The sequence below is a fragment of the Glossina fuscipes genome, unplaced genomic scaffold (genome assembly GCF_014805625.2).
Source record: "Glossina fuscipes isolate IAEA_lab_2018 unplaced genomic scaffold, Yale_Gfus_2 113, whole genome shotgun sequence".
Lineage (NCBI taxonomy): Eukaryota > Metazoa > Arthropoda > Insecta > Diptera > Glossinidae > Glossina > Glossina fuscipes.
The window spans coordinates 1622610-1635664 of NW_023998456.1; the positions used below are offsets into that span (position 1 = coordinate 1622610).

The following is a 13055-nucleotide window of genomic DNA, read 5'->3' on the forward strand; positions in this document are numbered from 1 at the left end:
TTGTTTTTTTTTTTTTGTTTTTTTCTTGTTTAATGCGATTCAGTTCTGTGTTTATTAATGTAAAACAGAAAACAGAAAAGACTCCTACGGCCTTTTTTGGGCTTCTTTTTTTTCCAAAAGCAAACTGTCTCTGTCTACAGCTTGTCCCTCGTGTGACGGGCACAACACATAATCGGTATGTGTAGAGGCAAGCACTCAAGCAGGCTGCCTAGCTGTTTGGCAACCTAATGCTGGCTTTAAGGCAATAATCATACTACCTACCTAACCATCTACCCAGTTAACTGTCTGCCTGTTTGCCTGCGTGTTTGCTTAAATGCTTACTTGACGTTGTTCTGCCTCTGTTCGTTGGCTGGTTGCTTAAAACTCTAAGGCAGAGATTCTTAACCTTAAGCGGGCTATATCCTGTTAATTGCGCGATTGCACATCTTGAACTTTTCTCTGACCTTCCTCTGCAGCTGCATATATCAATCATGCGATAAATTGAAAGTACATTTCAGTTGTTTGTCTAATCTACTTTTCATCTTCATCTATATTAACGATTGGAGAAAGTATATCTCCTACTGTTCTTATCTATTATTTTTATTTTTGTGAACTTAAAAAGAGAAAATATGCATAATATTTGAGAAATGAAGACACGGACGTGGCGTTCCTATCGCTGAGAATCATTTGCTCATCTGAAGCAAAAACTTTGTAGACCTATGGTGCCCATTAGAACGATCAAGATATGCGTGAGCTTTGAACATTGGAAAGTAAAGTAAAATAAAAGACCAGAAATTTCTGTTACTGTTACCATTAGGGTGGTACAAGCTATGATCCGAATTCGAGAACAATTTATTAGCTGTTTGTTTTTTGGGCAGGCTTACAGTTAAGAAGAAGAGTATGATTTTCATTTATTTTCTTAAAATGATGGTCATTTAAAATCATCTATGGGCTCTTTATCTGTTCCATTAAATGTAGAATCAATTCACTAAAATCGAAATTGCTTCTAGGTTATTACTATCTACTTATCCAGAGAATAAAGTCTAAGACTAATATCTTAAAACACCAGCATCTAATGTTATTGGCGTTATTGAAAATTCTATCGTATTTGAGATTTGAGCCCACGACCATTGAGTTGTCAATTGAGATTCTTTGCCTACTCGGCCACTCAGGCGGATGCGCTTCTAATTTAATTTCTTATGTCTTTTCTTTGTTTAATAAACACTTACATAATCCATAAGAACATTTTCCAGACTCTATATGAAGTGCAACCATATTCGAAACATTGCGAGTAGTCTTAGGTCAAGTGCCCTCAGTTTTTTCTGTAAGATTTGCGGATGTAAGCAGGCAGTGATTGGTTGAAGTCATCACTTCTTCCATGTTGTAATTTTTTTTTTTTTTTTTTGTTTATTACTATTGAACCAGTCATTCAGGCGTTCACTGTTCGGGTAATATGGCGGCGGTGCGAAATAAGTGAAGAAAGGAAAAGAGACGGGGACGCGGCGGTAGCGAGTGTGCGTCCAATCGGTAAGTGCTATGCCTTTACCATTGTTGAGCACTTCGATCGAAGTGAACGCTAGTGTTTGTTGATCGCGCCTGCCAATATGTTAAAGAATGAATTAAATCAAAATTAGTTAGGGGTTTCTGAGGATTCAATATTTTTTCCATTATTCAAAGTTTGTATAAAATAATAATTCGTTGCGTTCTAATGTATCTTTTTAAGCTCGCTTCTCACTATTTACTTGGAAATCAAGTTTCGTTCATTATGCACTGTTGGCTTAGATCGCCTCGCTAGAGTTATCCTTCTCATTATTGCAAGGTCCCTCAGTTAACATTAGAAGTCCCTTAGGTTTAGCTGGGGATTATAAAGCTTTGATAAATTAATTTTAAATTTTCGGATGTCTCACTAATTTGTAACAACTTGGACTATTATTTAATTATCTGAAATTCATGTCAAATTTTCTACTTTGATCGCTTTAAAAATTTTCTGAGTTGACAAGAATGTCTTCTAGACGCAAAGTATTATAACTTTAGCTTTTTAACACAAGAACGCATGAACGATTACGTGTATTAGAACGTGAACGTGCCTTCTAGAAACAACTGCAGTAGACAATTTACTTTGGGCTACCGCAAAGCTAAGAAATTAAGAAACGCGACTATCAAGCTGGCTTAGCCCAGCTCAATTCTCAGTGCGGTCGTAGCTGTAGTGAGTGTCGGGTCCGCCGGTCGTTGGGTCACTTACTACCGTCTTGGCATTACTCGTATACCCATCTCCGTTTCTCTACTTCTTTCTATGCTGTATCCGTTTTACACGGAGAGGGGCATATCCTTCTTGATTGGTCATATCCATATTTCTACTCTCTTCCCAGTTCAGTATTCTTTCGTTCTATCGTATGTGGTGTATATCATAATGGCGGACAAGAAAGTTATTATGAACTACGCACAATTTAGGATGCACGGAGAATATTATTTTAATCATCAAATCATTTATTCTCTGCTCTAGAAAGAAAGTAAAGTAATTATTATAAAGAATAATTTCACGCTTCAAGAACGAGACGCAAGCTATTAAATAAGCTCACATTTAATCGGGGTTTATCGGCAGGACATAAAGACTGCTCTTGGCTATAGTTCAGGTGATAAGACAGGAAGATATTCAGGATTGTTTTGCTGTTTGTAGTGGAATAAGCGGACCGAACTTGGGCGGGTTAAACGCCTATGTGCGCATTCGTTTGTTCTTCGGTTCTTTCTTTTCGTTTTGTTATTGAGAGAAGAGAAGAGATAACTAAGTGCGTTTAAGTGCATCTCAAATTTAAATATAATTTCTTCGTTTTCATTGTACCAGAAATTATCGAAGTGTTCGGCCATGAGCAGGTAACAATTAGGAGTCGCTGTTCTACACCTTATTTCTTTCTCGCCTTATACACATACATTGCTTCTGCTGGTGTTGCTGCTGCTTTTACTGCTCTTGCTTAGCTTTTTCTTAAAAAAGCCTCTTCTTTATACATATATATATATATATATATATATATATGTGTATGTATGTGCGTTTGTGTGTTTTATGAATATCTCCTGAATGTTGTCTTCCCAAAACCAAACAAAACAAGTTCTGCTTATGTATGTTTTTTTCATTTTTTTTTCCATTTTACTTGTCATGTTTTCTTAGACTTTTGTTAAATTCAAGCAGTCGTACGTACCTACCTATACAGGGTATATCTTTTTGTTTCAAGTAGAGAAAAGAAAACACACAGTAACAAAAAAAGGAAAAGACTTTATTGTTACGAAAACAACAGTAACAACAATTTGAGCACAGTACAGAAACTAGCGATTGTTGTTTACAGAGCGTAAGCAGCATGCAAGATACAGCCATCATACAAACACGCACACACACACACACAGACACACATATACTCTCTCTTGTGTTTACTAACAAGCTAACTAACTAAATCACTCCACAGGGCTGAGACTGTTTCTTTTTAACAGGCATCTTAACAACATTGGCATCAACATCATCATCATCATCATCATCATCATTATTATTATTATCATTATTCACATTATTATCATTAAGGAAATTCGTAATAATTTTCATAATAACGTCTGATAATTTAAAACTGTTGTAGTCTTGTGATCTTCTGAAGCATTACTTATTTGCTTTGCCCCAATATCGATATATATATATACATATATATATATATGAGCTTTAAGGCGTGGCCTTGTATGTTATACACCATCATTTAAAACATTTCGATTTTGCATTTTTTTTTGTTCAAATTTTGCATAAGTTTATCATAATTTCGCTTAAAAACGCACACATAGACAAGACGCATAAGCAAGAGTAATGTGTCGTTGCTTTTTGTATGTTATAATATATATGTTGTATGTTGTATGTTTACATTTCATATTATTTTTTGGCTCCAGTTGGCAATTAAATTGGCGTTTTTCCTTAATGGTTCTCATGACTTGTAGTAATTTTTGTTGTTCAATTTAATCGTGTGTCCGCAAAAATTCGCGCCTATGTGGGCATAATGGAATTTCTTACAAGTACTGGTCATTTTCTTACAGTAAATGGTATGGTTATTTGCCATTTTTATTTCGTCTTTCTAGTCCTCGCTCACACACAGGCACACACACACATTATTCACCGTGTTTGTTTTTGGCGGCTTTGTTGTAAACTAGTTTTTCTTAGTTTGCGTTACCGCTAAAAAATTATTTCTTCATAGTTTTCCTTAAGAAATTTTCTTAAAACTACAATTTTATAGGAAAGCGTTTCTTACCTGTCATATAATAAATACATAAATAAATAAATAAATGCTTTAACATCGACTTATGGTCTTTTCTTAAAAAAATTTCAAACGTTAAGTTCTTGGTATGCGTTCGCTTTTTAATGTTTATTTTGCTTTAATGCTTTTCGTATACATTTTTTGTTTATGTTTATATATATATGAAAAAAAAAAAACTATTTATTATAAAATAACTTGCAACACAACGATAATTACGGTAAGAGAATCTTTCTAAGAAACGGCAAAAGCTTCTTATTATATTCGGAAGTCATTATTGTAACCGACAGCATAACTAGGCTTCTTCGAATTTTTCAAACCACGAAAGGTCGTCGTAGATCTCTTGTAGTTCTACAAACTTAAATTGATTGTTGAGAGTTGAGAGAGAGTTAAAAGAGTTCTTAGAGATGGAACTGGGATTAATGTAAACAATGTCAAAATGCTTGATTTCCCTGAACTTGGGCCAAATCCCCCAAGCAATTCGCTCGCAATTCACAATCGCTGCATTGATAAATGTAAAGGCGGTCGCATCGTTCCTTATTAATAGAAATCAGAAGATAATTGCCAGGAATTAGATTCGTATACAACCTTTTGAATGGCTTAATAAACGGACAGAATATTCATATTCCGTCACGCGTGACTCGAAATTATAAGCCGATCGCGCCTTGTAATTGCAGAACCCATAAGGATATGAAGATAAATTCAAATTTAAGTAGCAAGGGCACTAGCAAGGGCGATCTCCCTTAACACAGGTCAGCAAGCGGCCTAACACGGCTCCGTTAAATAGTTACAATTAAGATATAGTTGGATTTGCAGCCTACTCCGTCCAAATTAGAAAGCGTAAAATATTTATGTGGACGTCTCATGAGTCCATATCAAAATATCTTCGAAAATCTCCTTCTACACGGACATATAATTGATGGATGTTGCCCATGCGCATTGATTTTTGTTTAGGCTTAATAACTTAGTTAGCATTCCTATATAATTCCATTTTCTTGTTGCTTGCAAAAATATTCGCTATAGTTCGGTTGTATGACTGTTCCTCGGCAGTGGAGTTTTCGCTTTGAAATATATAAACAATAGACTCAGTATAATCTTAATATTGTTTATTGTTCTGCTTTTTTTTTTACATACAGCTAGTGTTGAGATAATTTTTTTAAATAATAATAACTGGCAACAAACTCATCATTCTACGGCTGTGGCGTAATTTTTTCATGTGCTGAAATGTCTCTATCATGTAAGATGTTTTTGGCGAAATCTTAGACCGGATGAAAGTCAGCATGAACGAGACGCAGTGAATATGCATATGGGGGCGAATCTGCCAACGATATATGTTGCAATGTCCTCAAGGGCCATCGCTAGTGTAAAAACGCTTTGATGCCAAATAAATCCTTTTATCGCGTTCTTTGTACCTAATTGTTCCAAAGAGTTTACCTAATACTTCCCTATGTTCGATCTTAACATAGCCACGTAGTAGAATTCTTTCTTTCTTTTTGCCTTGGTTAGTTGACATCACAATGTTCTTTGGTGATGACGACTCTTTGATTACTTTGAACTACGATTAGTTCTATTTCCTTTTTTGCCTGTGATTTTGAATCAAGGCGTACCAAGTCTTATTTGCGAGGCAAAGAAAAACTCATTGCTTTCAACTTTGCTAAGCTTCTTCATCGAAGATCTTCTTTAGAATTTTCAATCTTAAATGTGTTTGCTTAATTCGGCTAAGAATGTATATAGTGCGGGCAGAAATGATTAAATAAATAAATAAATAAATAAATAAAACAACGCATGTGCTTACGTTTATTATATTATTTGAAAAAGATGCAAACTTTGTGGGGAAACTGAAGCACTTTAACTCAATCATAGAACAAATCAGTTTATAATAAACTAAATGCAACTAAATTATATAACAGATCGATCCGAAGGACGAACAATTCCTAGCAATGACATATTTTTGTTGCTAGCATCATTCACCTATTGTCATAGATGTGAGGTTAAGAATTTCTGAGTAAAACTTCTCGGCGATTCCGCCCGTATTCACGTCCTTTGAGTGTAACAAATCGAAAAGTGGATTAGCGGTGCGTCAGCATTCAAATGATATCCAATTTATCCTACTGTGCGTTATATACTCTGGCATTTGGAATACTAGTGCTATCGAGCTCTTGAGATAATCATTCTATCAATTCATTTTAAACCAACTGTGATATATTGCATGGCGCCTAATGGCAAATGTAGAAACCATTTCCCAAATTAATTCAATGCTTTTTTTTTTTTTTGAGTTCATTCATCAACCAAGTCGTTTCCCTTCACTTATATATTAGCAAAAGACTCGCAAAAACAGCTAAAGAGAATTTAATCCACCAGCATGATATTTTTAAATCAATTAAAGACTGTTATGTAATTGAGGCGAGTTTAGCAAAGTTTTTCAATGCTACATATATAAAATTATGTCTACCCTGGGGGTGGCAAAGCAAGCTTATCTGCTAAGATATTTTTAAAATGATTACCCTTCTGTACGAACGATATCATTTTTTGTCCTTAAAGAACTTAACCGAACGAAACGATAAATGTCAATGTCTCTTAACTTTGATTGATTTTACCGAAAATCAATTATCATTTTTTTGTTGTTTTTGTTTTATTTTTAGAGTGTAACTTCTTTGCTTTAACTTTAGCCTAAATGCCTTTTGCAATTTCCTCGTCCTCGTGTGCTATTGACTACAATCGTTCGTACGTAAGTAAAGCGTAAAGAGTGTGAGTTAAACGTTTTATGAGCTTCAGCAACAGCAACAGCAAAAACATTGACTTTTTTTTTTTTTACGCTAAATTAATTTTTCAATAGTTCATGAACCAGGCATTGTTCCTCTTACTTCACGGTTTGCAGACAGTCCTAGTACATAATATTAAATCTCCAACATAAACGTTATCGTGCTTATCTTCCTATGCCGGCATCAGCCAGCATCACATGCATGTACACATATACGATACTAATGATAATTAGTTAGTACAACCCTTAGTTGAAATTATCTTCAGTAAAAAGGTTTTTATTGCCATAGACTCTCTCTCCCATTCCACTGTACAAATTCAAGCAACTACCCACACTCATGCTTTCATGCAGGAAACAATAAACGAGTATGTTATGAAAAGGAGAAAAAAAAGAAGAAAACTTGAACATCTTATAATACTCTGGACTCTTTTTCCCTCACTTACACCCTATTTTATTTATATATATATATATATATATATATATATAGAGTGTACGTGTTCTCCATCACACTCAAAGAGAGACAGAGAGTGTATGTGTGTGTGTGTATTGCTTTAGTAAAATGATTTTTTTATTATTTTATATTTTTATATATGTGTGGCTGTGTATTCGCATGTGTTAGTTAGCACAAAGGCGGCAATCAATAAATCTCTATAAATTTTTTTTTTGCTTTTTATTCTTAATTTTGTTGTTTTTTGTCATCATCATCGTCTTCAGCACTTTTATCATTATGATCAGCATCATCGTCGTTTCTCATCATTGTCATCATCACCATCGTATTCGTTATTATTTTTATTAGCAAACGGGGCTTTTGTTTTCTCACACTCTTCTCTTCTTTTCTTTTTTTTTTTTTTTGCATTTACTTACATATACATATGCATGTACTTAAGTCAGACTCCACTAACTTTTTCAGAGCTCTTCATATAAAATACTTGAGTCTAATGTGCTGTGTGGTGCTATTGTTATTGTTGTTGTTGTTATATGTGTACTTGGCGTTATACATGAAGTTTTTTTTTTTTTTTATTGCACGGACAAGTATGTATGTTTCTAGATGTGTGCGTATACCTAAAAAGAAGGAGTTGAATTTATGTAAATGTATGACATGTGCTTGGGGTGTGAGTATTAAAAAGGGGTTCCTTCTGCTGCGGGGCAAGCAGAGAAGAAACGAAAAAAAAGAGGAAAAATTGAAATAAAAAAAAAAAAAAAATTTAACTTTTTAGCGGTAGCACACAAGCAAATTTACACTCACTTACCACATGCAAATACCGCAATTTCTAACTCTCTCTCTCTTTCTCTCTTTCTCTCTCTCCCTCTCCCTCTCCCTTCGTTCCATTATTATTTGTTTTGTTTTGTTTTTTTTTGCTCTCTCTTTCTCTCCTATAAAAACTCTTTAAAGCTTATTCACTCTCTTGCATTGCAATGATTACACGATTACTCATTCACCCATATTTCCACGAATTAATGTACGACAGCGTGTTTGCACGAGTGTGTTTTCTGTCATCGCCACGTCCTTACTCCCACCCACAATGAATTTAGCTGCAAGTTTTAACGCGTGCACTATGCACTTTTCTTGTTGTTGTTGTTGTTATTGTTTTTTTTTTTTTTTTGAAAAAGGAAAAACTTATGATTTCTTTATGTTAAAGCGCGCATTTGTATGTATGTACATGGGTGTGTGTATGTGTGTGTCTGTATGTGTGCATGTGTATGCGAATGTGTGGGTTATAAACAAAGCAAAGCAAAACCCGCTAAACGAACGAACGACCACCCATCCTACCCTTCCAGCTTTTTTTTTTTTTTTGGTTTTTTATTCCTTTGCATTTTATTTTCAGGTCTTTATCTTTATGGCACTTTAGATTAACCCATGCTGACATAAGCACTGAACTGCAATATTAATTTATAGAAAAACAACACACAACACAATAAAACCAACAACACCATTAAGCTTTGCAAGTAAAAACGAATGCACAAACAAACATACGTATATACATAAATATGGGATATTTGTAAAACAAAATATTTTATTTTTTCTTCTGTCCATTGTGTACATAGTAGAGAAGCGTGCGGTCTTTTTTGAAAAGCCGACACCGGTTCAACAACACTATTGCACACTATTAATCTTTTCCGCAACTGTGTTCGTGTGCATGTATGAGTTACTCTACTATCATAAACTTTAAATTTTATACTTAACTATACACACAGGCGCATACAAATGCATACACATACATGTTCATATACATACATACATGCATACATACACATATCTAAACATACATAAATGCATACACATGCAAATGCATACACATATACATGCATTATTTGAATATATATATATATATATATATATATGTATATATGAATGTGTTGCGAGTACATATCTCCACTTTACTCTAGTTTTAAAACCTAGTAACCAACAACTCAACTATTCATCCATTTATCCACCCACCCATCTAATCAACCACAAATTGTACCGTTTCATGCTGCACTTTTTTTTTTTTTTTATTTTTTTTTCCATTTTTTTATGTTTTCTTCCTTTTTTTTTTTTTTTTTTTGCTCTATTGCATATATGTGTTGAGTTTCCTTACATTATTCTAGTTTATGTTGTTAGTTATTTGTTAATTTTCAGCAAAAATTGCTCTTTTTTGTTAGCAAATGTTTTCATCACTTTAATAATTCTGCGAAAACCTGTTCAGCTTTCTTTTTTTTAAAAGCATTGGAAAAAAGGATTTTGCACTAATTTCACTAACACTATTAGGCATACAGACAGAGTAATGGTTCGTGTGGTTGTGTTGTTGCGAGCGCGCGCGCGCGTATGTGTGTGCTAAATGAGGAAAAAAATTTATTGTGATTGGTAAGGAGGACAATGAGTTTAAAATTATAACAATTGATTTAAAAAGTATTGAGCGTAGAGAATAGATGTGAAAAAAATGTTCAAATGCTTATACTCAGGCTGTAAAGTAGCAGACCGTTAACGTCTGAAACATGAATTCGATATGTTAACACTTAATTTCTGTAAAGCTGGAGGGGTTTCCAAGGGAAACAATAAAACATAAAAATGCCACTCGCAACGAACAATCAATCATTCATAGAAAATTTCCAATGAGCTTCGCATGATTCCATTAAAAAAAAAAAAGGCGCTCATCCATCGAATTTCTATCGGCAAGTCGGTGTTAAAATCTAAGGGAAGGTTCGATTGGCACTTGATCAGGTGTCACGTGCAATTTTATCAAACAGGGCCATAAATACCCATTCCTACTATCGAAATGAACACACGTCCGGAAAATATATGCACGCACTGTACCGTATTAATGATGCCAAATAAAGCTCGCCCTTACCGAAATTGAAAAATTGGGAGCATTTGCTAAGAGATTCAGCGTAGACCTATCATTCTCAAATCATTCCGTCTTCTACTTAAGTCCATTAATAATGCTAAGTTAATCGGGGCCATGATTTCAAACAATTCTAGATCATGTTTTCCCTTATCAGAGTAAGACGCGAAAAGTTAATCTTAAAAACATTGTTCAGATTTCACTTCGTTTCTTAGTTTTTTTGTTAAGTAACTATAAAGCCCTAGGCCTAGGGTAAGTGAGTACACAATTCAGTTAGATGGCTACTCGGTGATCATTAATTCTTATCAGCAATTTTTTTCTAAGAATAATCGAACGATTTCAGACTTAGTGATAAGGCATTCCAATATCTATTAACACGAGCAATAAAAGGGAGTTCGGCTGATAAGTTAGAAAAAGAACAAGTGAGAAATAATATGAAAGGATTTCTATTCGATCTAGAGAACTGTAGTATTTCCATTAAAAGGCTTGGAGATCGAGTTTAAATGATTTTGTAGATTTCTGTAGAGGTAGATAGATAAGCAACCCAAATTTTAAATAATCGGGAAAGTAGAATTTTAAGAAAGCATAAACGGAGGAAGAGATACGGTCGCCAAGTTTGACTGTTATAGAGTTATTTTCCGATGACTGCACTAATGTATCTTCGATATTGATCTCGAAGGACTGATCTTTTTTAAACGAGCTATTACTTAAAAGCCAGAAGTTCCGTTAAAAAGACCTTATTTGAAGTTGCACGTAACAAATCTAAATGAGAGAGAGAAAGAGAGAGAGAGAAGAGCATTTTTTGGAAAAGGATCTGTACTCCGTCTCGAAAACTACAGTAACTTGAAATCGTTTTAGTTTATATAAGATTCCGACTTGATGTTGATCGAGGAAAAAAATCGAAATTGGCACTCTTTGCTCTAAGGCTCACTTGATACTAACTCATGCTGGATTATAACCAAAATTTTCGCAGCGCGATATGTCAAATATATTGCATGTTTGAGGCTATTGCGATTGAATAACGCATCCTTGTAGCTTTTATAGCGCAAATTTTAGTTTCAAAGATACACATAAATATATACATATACGTATATATATACATATGGATATACATATAACTATATATATAAATGCATTCGTTTGATATTTCACGCTGCGAAAATTTTAGTTTGAAAGACAAAACCCTAAGGGATTTGTAGATATACGCATAATCTACTAAGCTAAGACCGCGGAGGGATTTCTTTACAGTTTGTTGTTTCTTTTCCGGATCTTATTAGCGACAGCGTTTGTGTATTAAATCAATTTTAAGTGAATTATATACCGAATAATTGGCATTGCAACAAGACGATGCCAAGAGTGTTTTGTAGTGTTTGCCAATTGGCCATTGCCAATGAAATATATCCTTCATCCGTTACATTAGCCTTGAAGTATGCTTTAAAAACTATTTATGTTGCTTTCTATATGGTTTTCATATTGATTCGGTTACCTTTAACCTTTGTTTGGACTCCCACAAGTATTTTCATATTTATTCGTCCTTCTCCCTCTTTTTCTCTCTTTCTCATTCTTTCTCTTTCTTTCTTTCTCTCTTTAATTCTTTTTCTCTCTTTGCGAGTGTGACATTGATTCTCTCCTTAACGATTTAGTATATAGTATACACATGTAAAATACAATAACAATGTTACTCTTATTTATTGCAATTAGCTCTTGCGAATGCATCCTTTTTTCCCTTTAATTTCATTATGAATTTTTTTCGTTCCGTTCCGTTCCGTTCCTATCGTGAGTATTTATGCGTTTTGGTGCGGTATACAAATTATTCCTATTGACATTTGATGTGTAGCGATATTCTCGTGGGTTGTGTTGCGTTGCAGGAGGGCCGTATTGCCGCGTATTGTCATTTTTACTCGCAAACATTTTTGTAGTAAATTCATTTAAAAATCATCAACGTCAACGTAAAACCTGTAATTTTTTTTATTGATGTTTTCTTGAATGAAATTGTAATACAACCAGGACTTACTGGCTATGCGGCTATGTGTTATGTTGTTTTTTGTTGGGTGAAGGGTTGAAGGGTTAATATTTTTTTAGCTCAGTGTAGATTTTTTATGTATCGCTCCATTTGTATTGCTGGTGTACATGCAAAACTTTCATAAAATAAGCGGAAACATGGGTGTGTTGAAATTTTTTTCTTTATGCTTCTGTTTCTGTTTATTTGCAATTTTTTAATAAAAAATTTAATATTCAATAGATTTAAAGGTGATAACCATCTTTTTACTTTTTATTTATTCCTTTTAGGAACACAATTTGAGAATTTTGCTTTTAAATCATCCAACACAAATAGTTGGTTGTTGTTATTACGGCGATCATGCATCGTTCATTGAAACCGCACGCACAAGCTAAAAAGGTTACAAAAGTATCACCACCCGCTTTACCGGGTGATCCAGTGCCTACAAGTGCAACAGCTTCACAATCAATATATCATCATTCTCATCAGCATCAACATATACCATTGTATCGATTAGGCGGCAGTATCTCGGGGGCAACTGGAAAAGCGCAGCTAGAGGATGGTATCATAATGAGTAGCATGGTATCATCTCCATCGCTCGAAGAGGGCGGTTTCAATTTGCCACGTGAGCCTACTGTAGCTTTACGCATAAAAGGTAAGCCAATTGATAATTGGGCGGGAAAAATATTTTTAGATTATTATCATATATATTTTCT

At 34.3% G+C, this 13055-nt stretch overlaps 1 protein-coding gene across 4 annotated transcripts in view; it reads left to right on the forward strand.

The window, feature by feature from the left end:
* The window catches only part of LOC119639843, a 56488-nt gene that overhangs the window by 20861 nt on the left and 22572 nt on the right, over positions 1 to 13055 (forward strand). For all 4 annotated transcript variants that reach the window (XM_038037509.1, XM_038037508.1, XM_038037511.1 and 1 more), the window contains one exon: positions 12630 to 12994. In XM_038037509.1, coding sequence (XP_037893437.1) covers positions 12700 to 12994 — 295 coding nt within the window. In that variant the 5' untranslated portion in view covers positions 12630 to 12699. The remainder of the gene's footprint in view (positions 1 to 12629; positions 12995 to 13055) is intronic.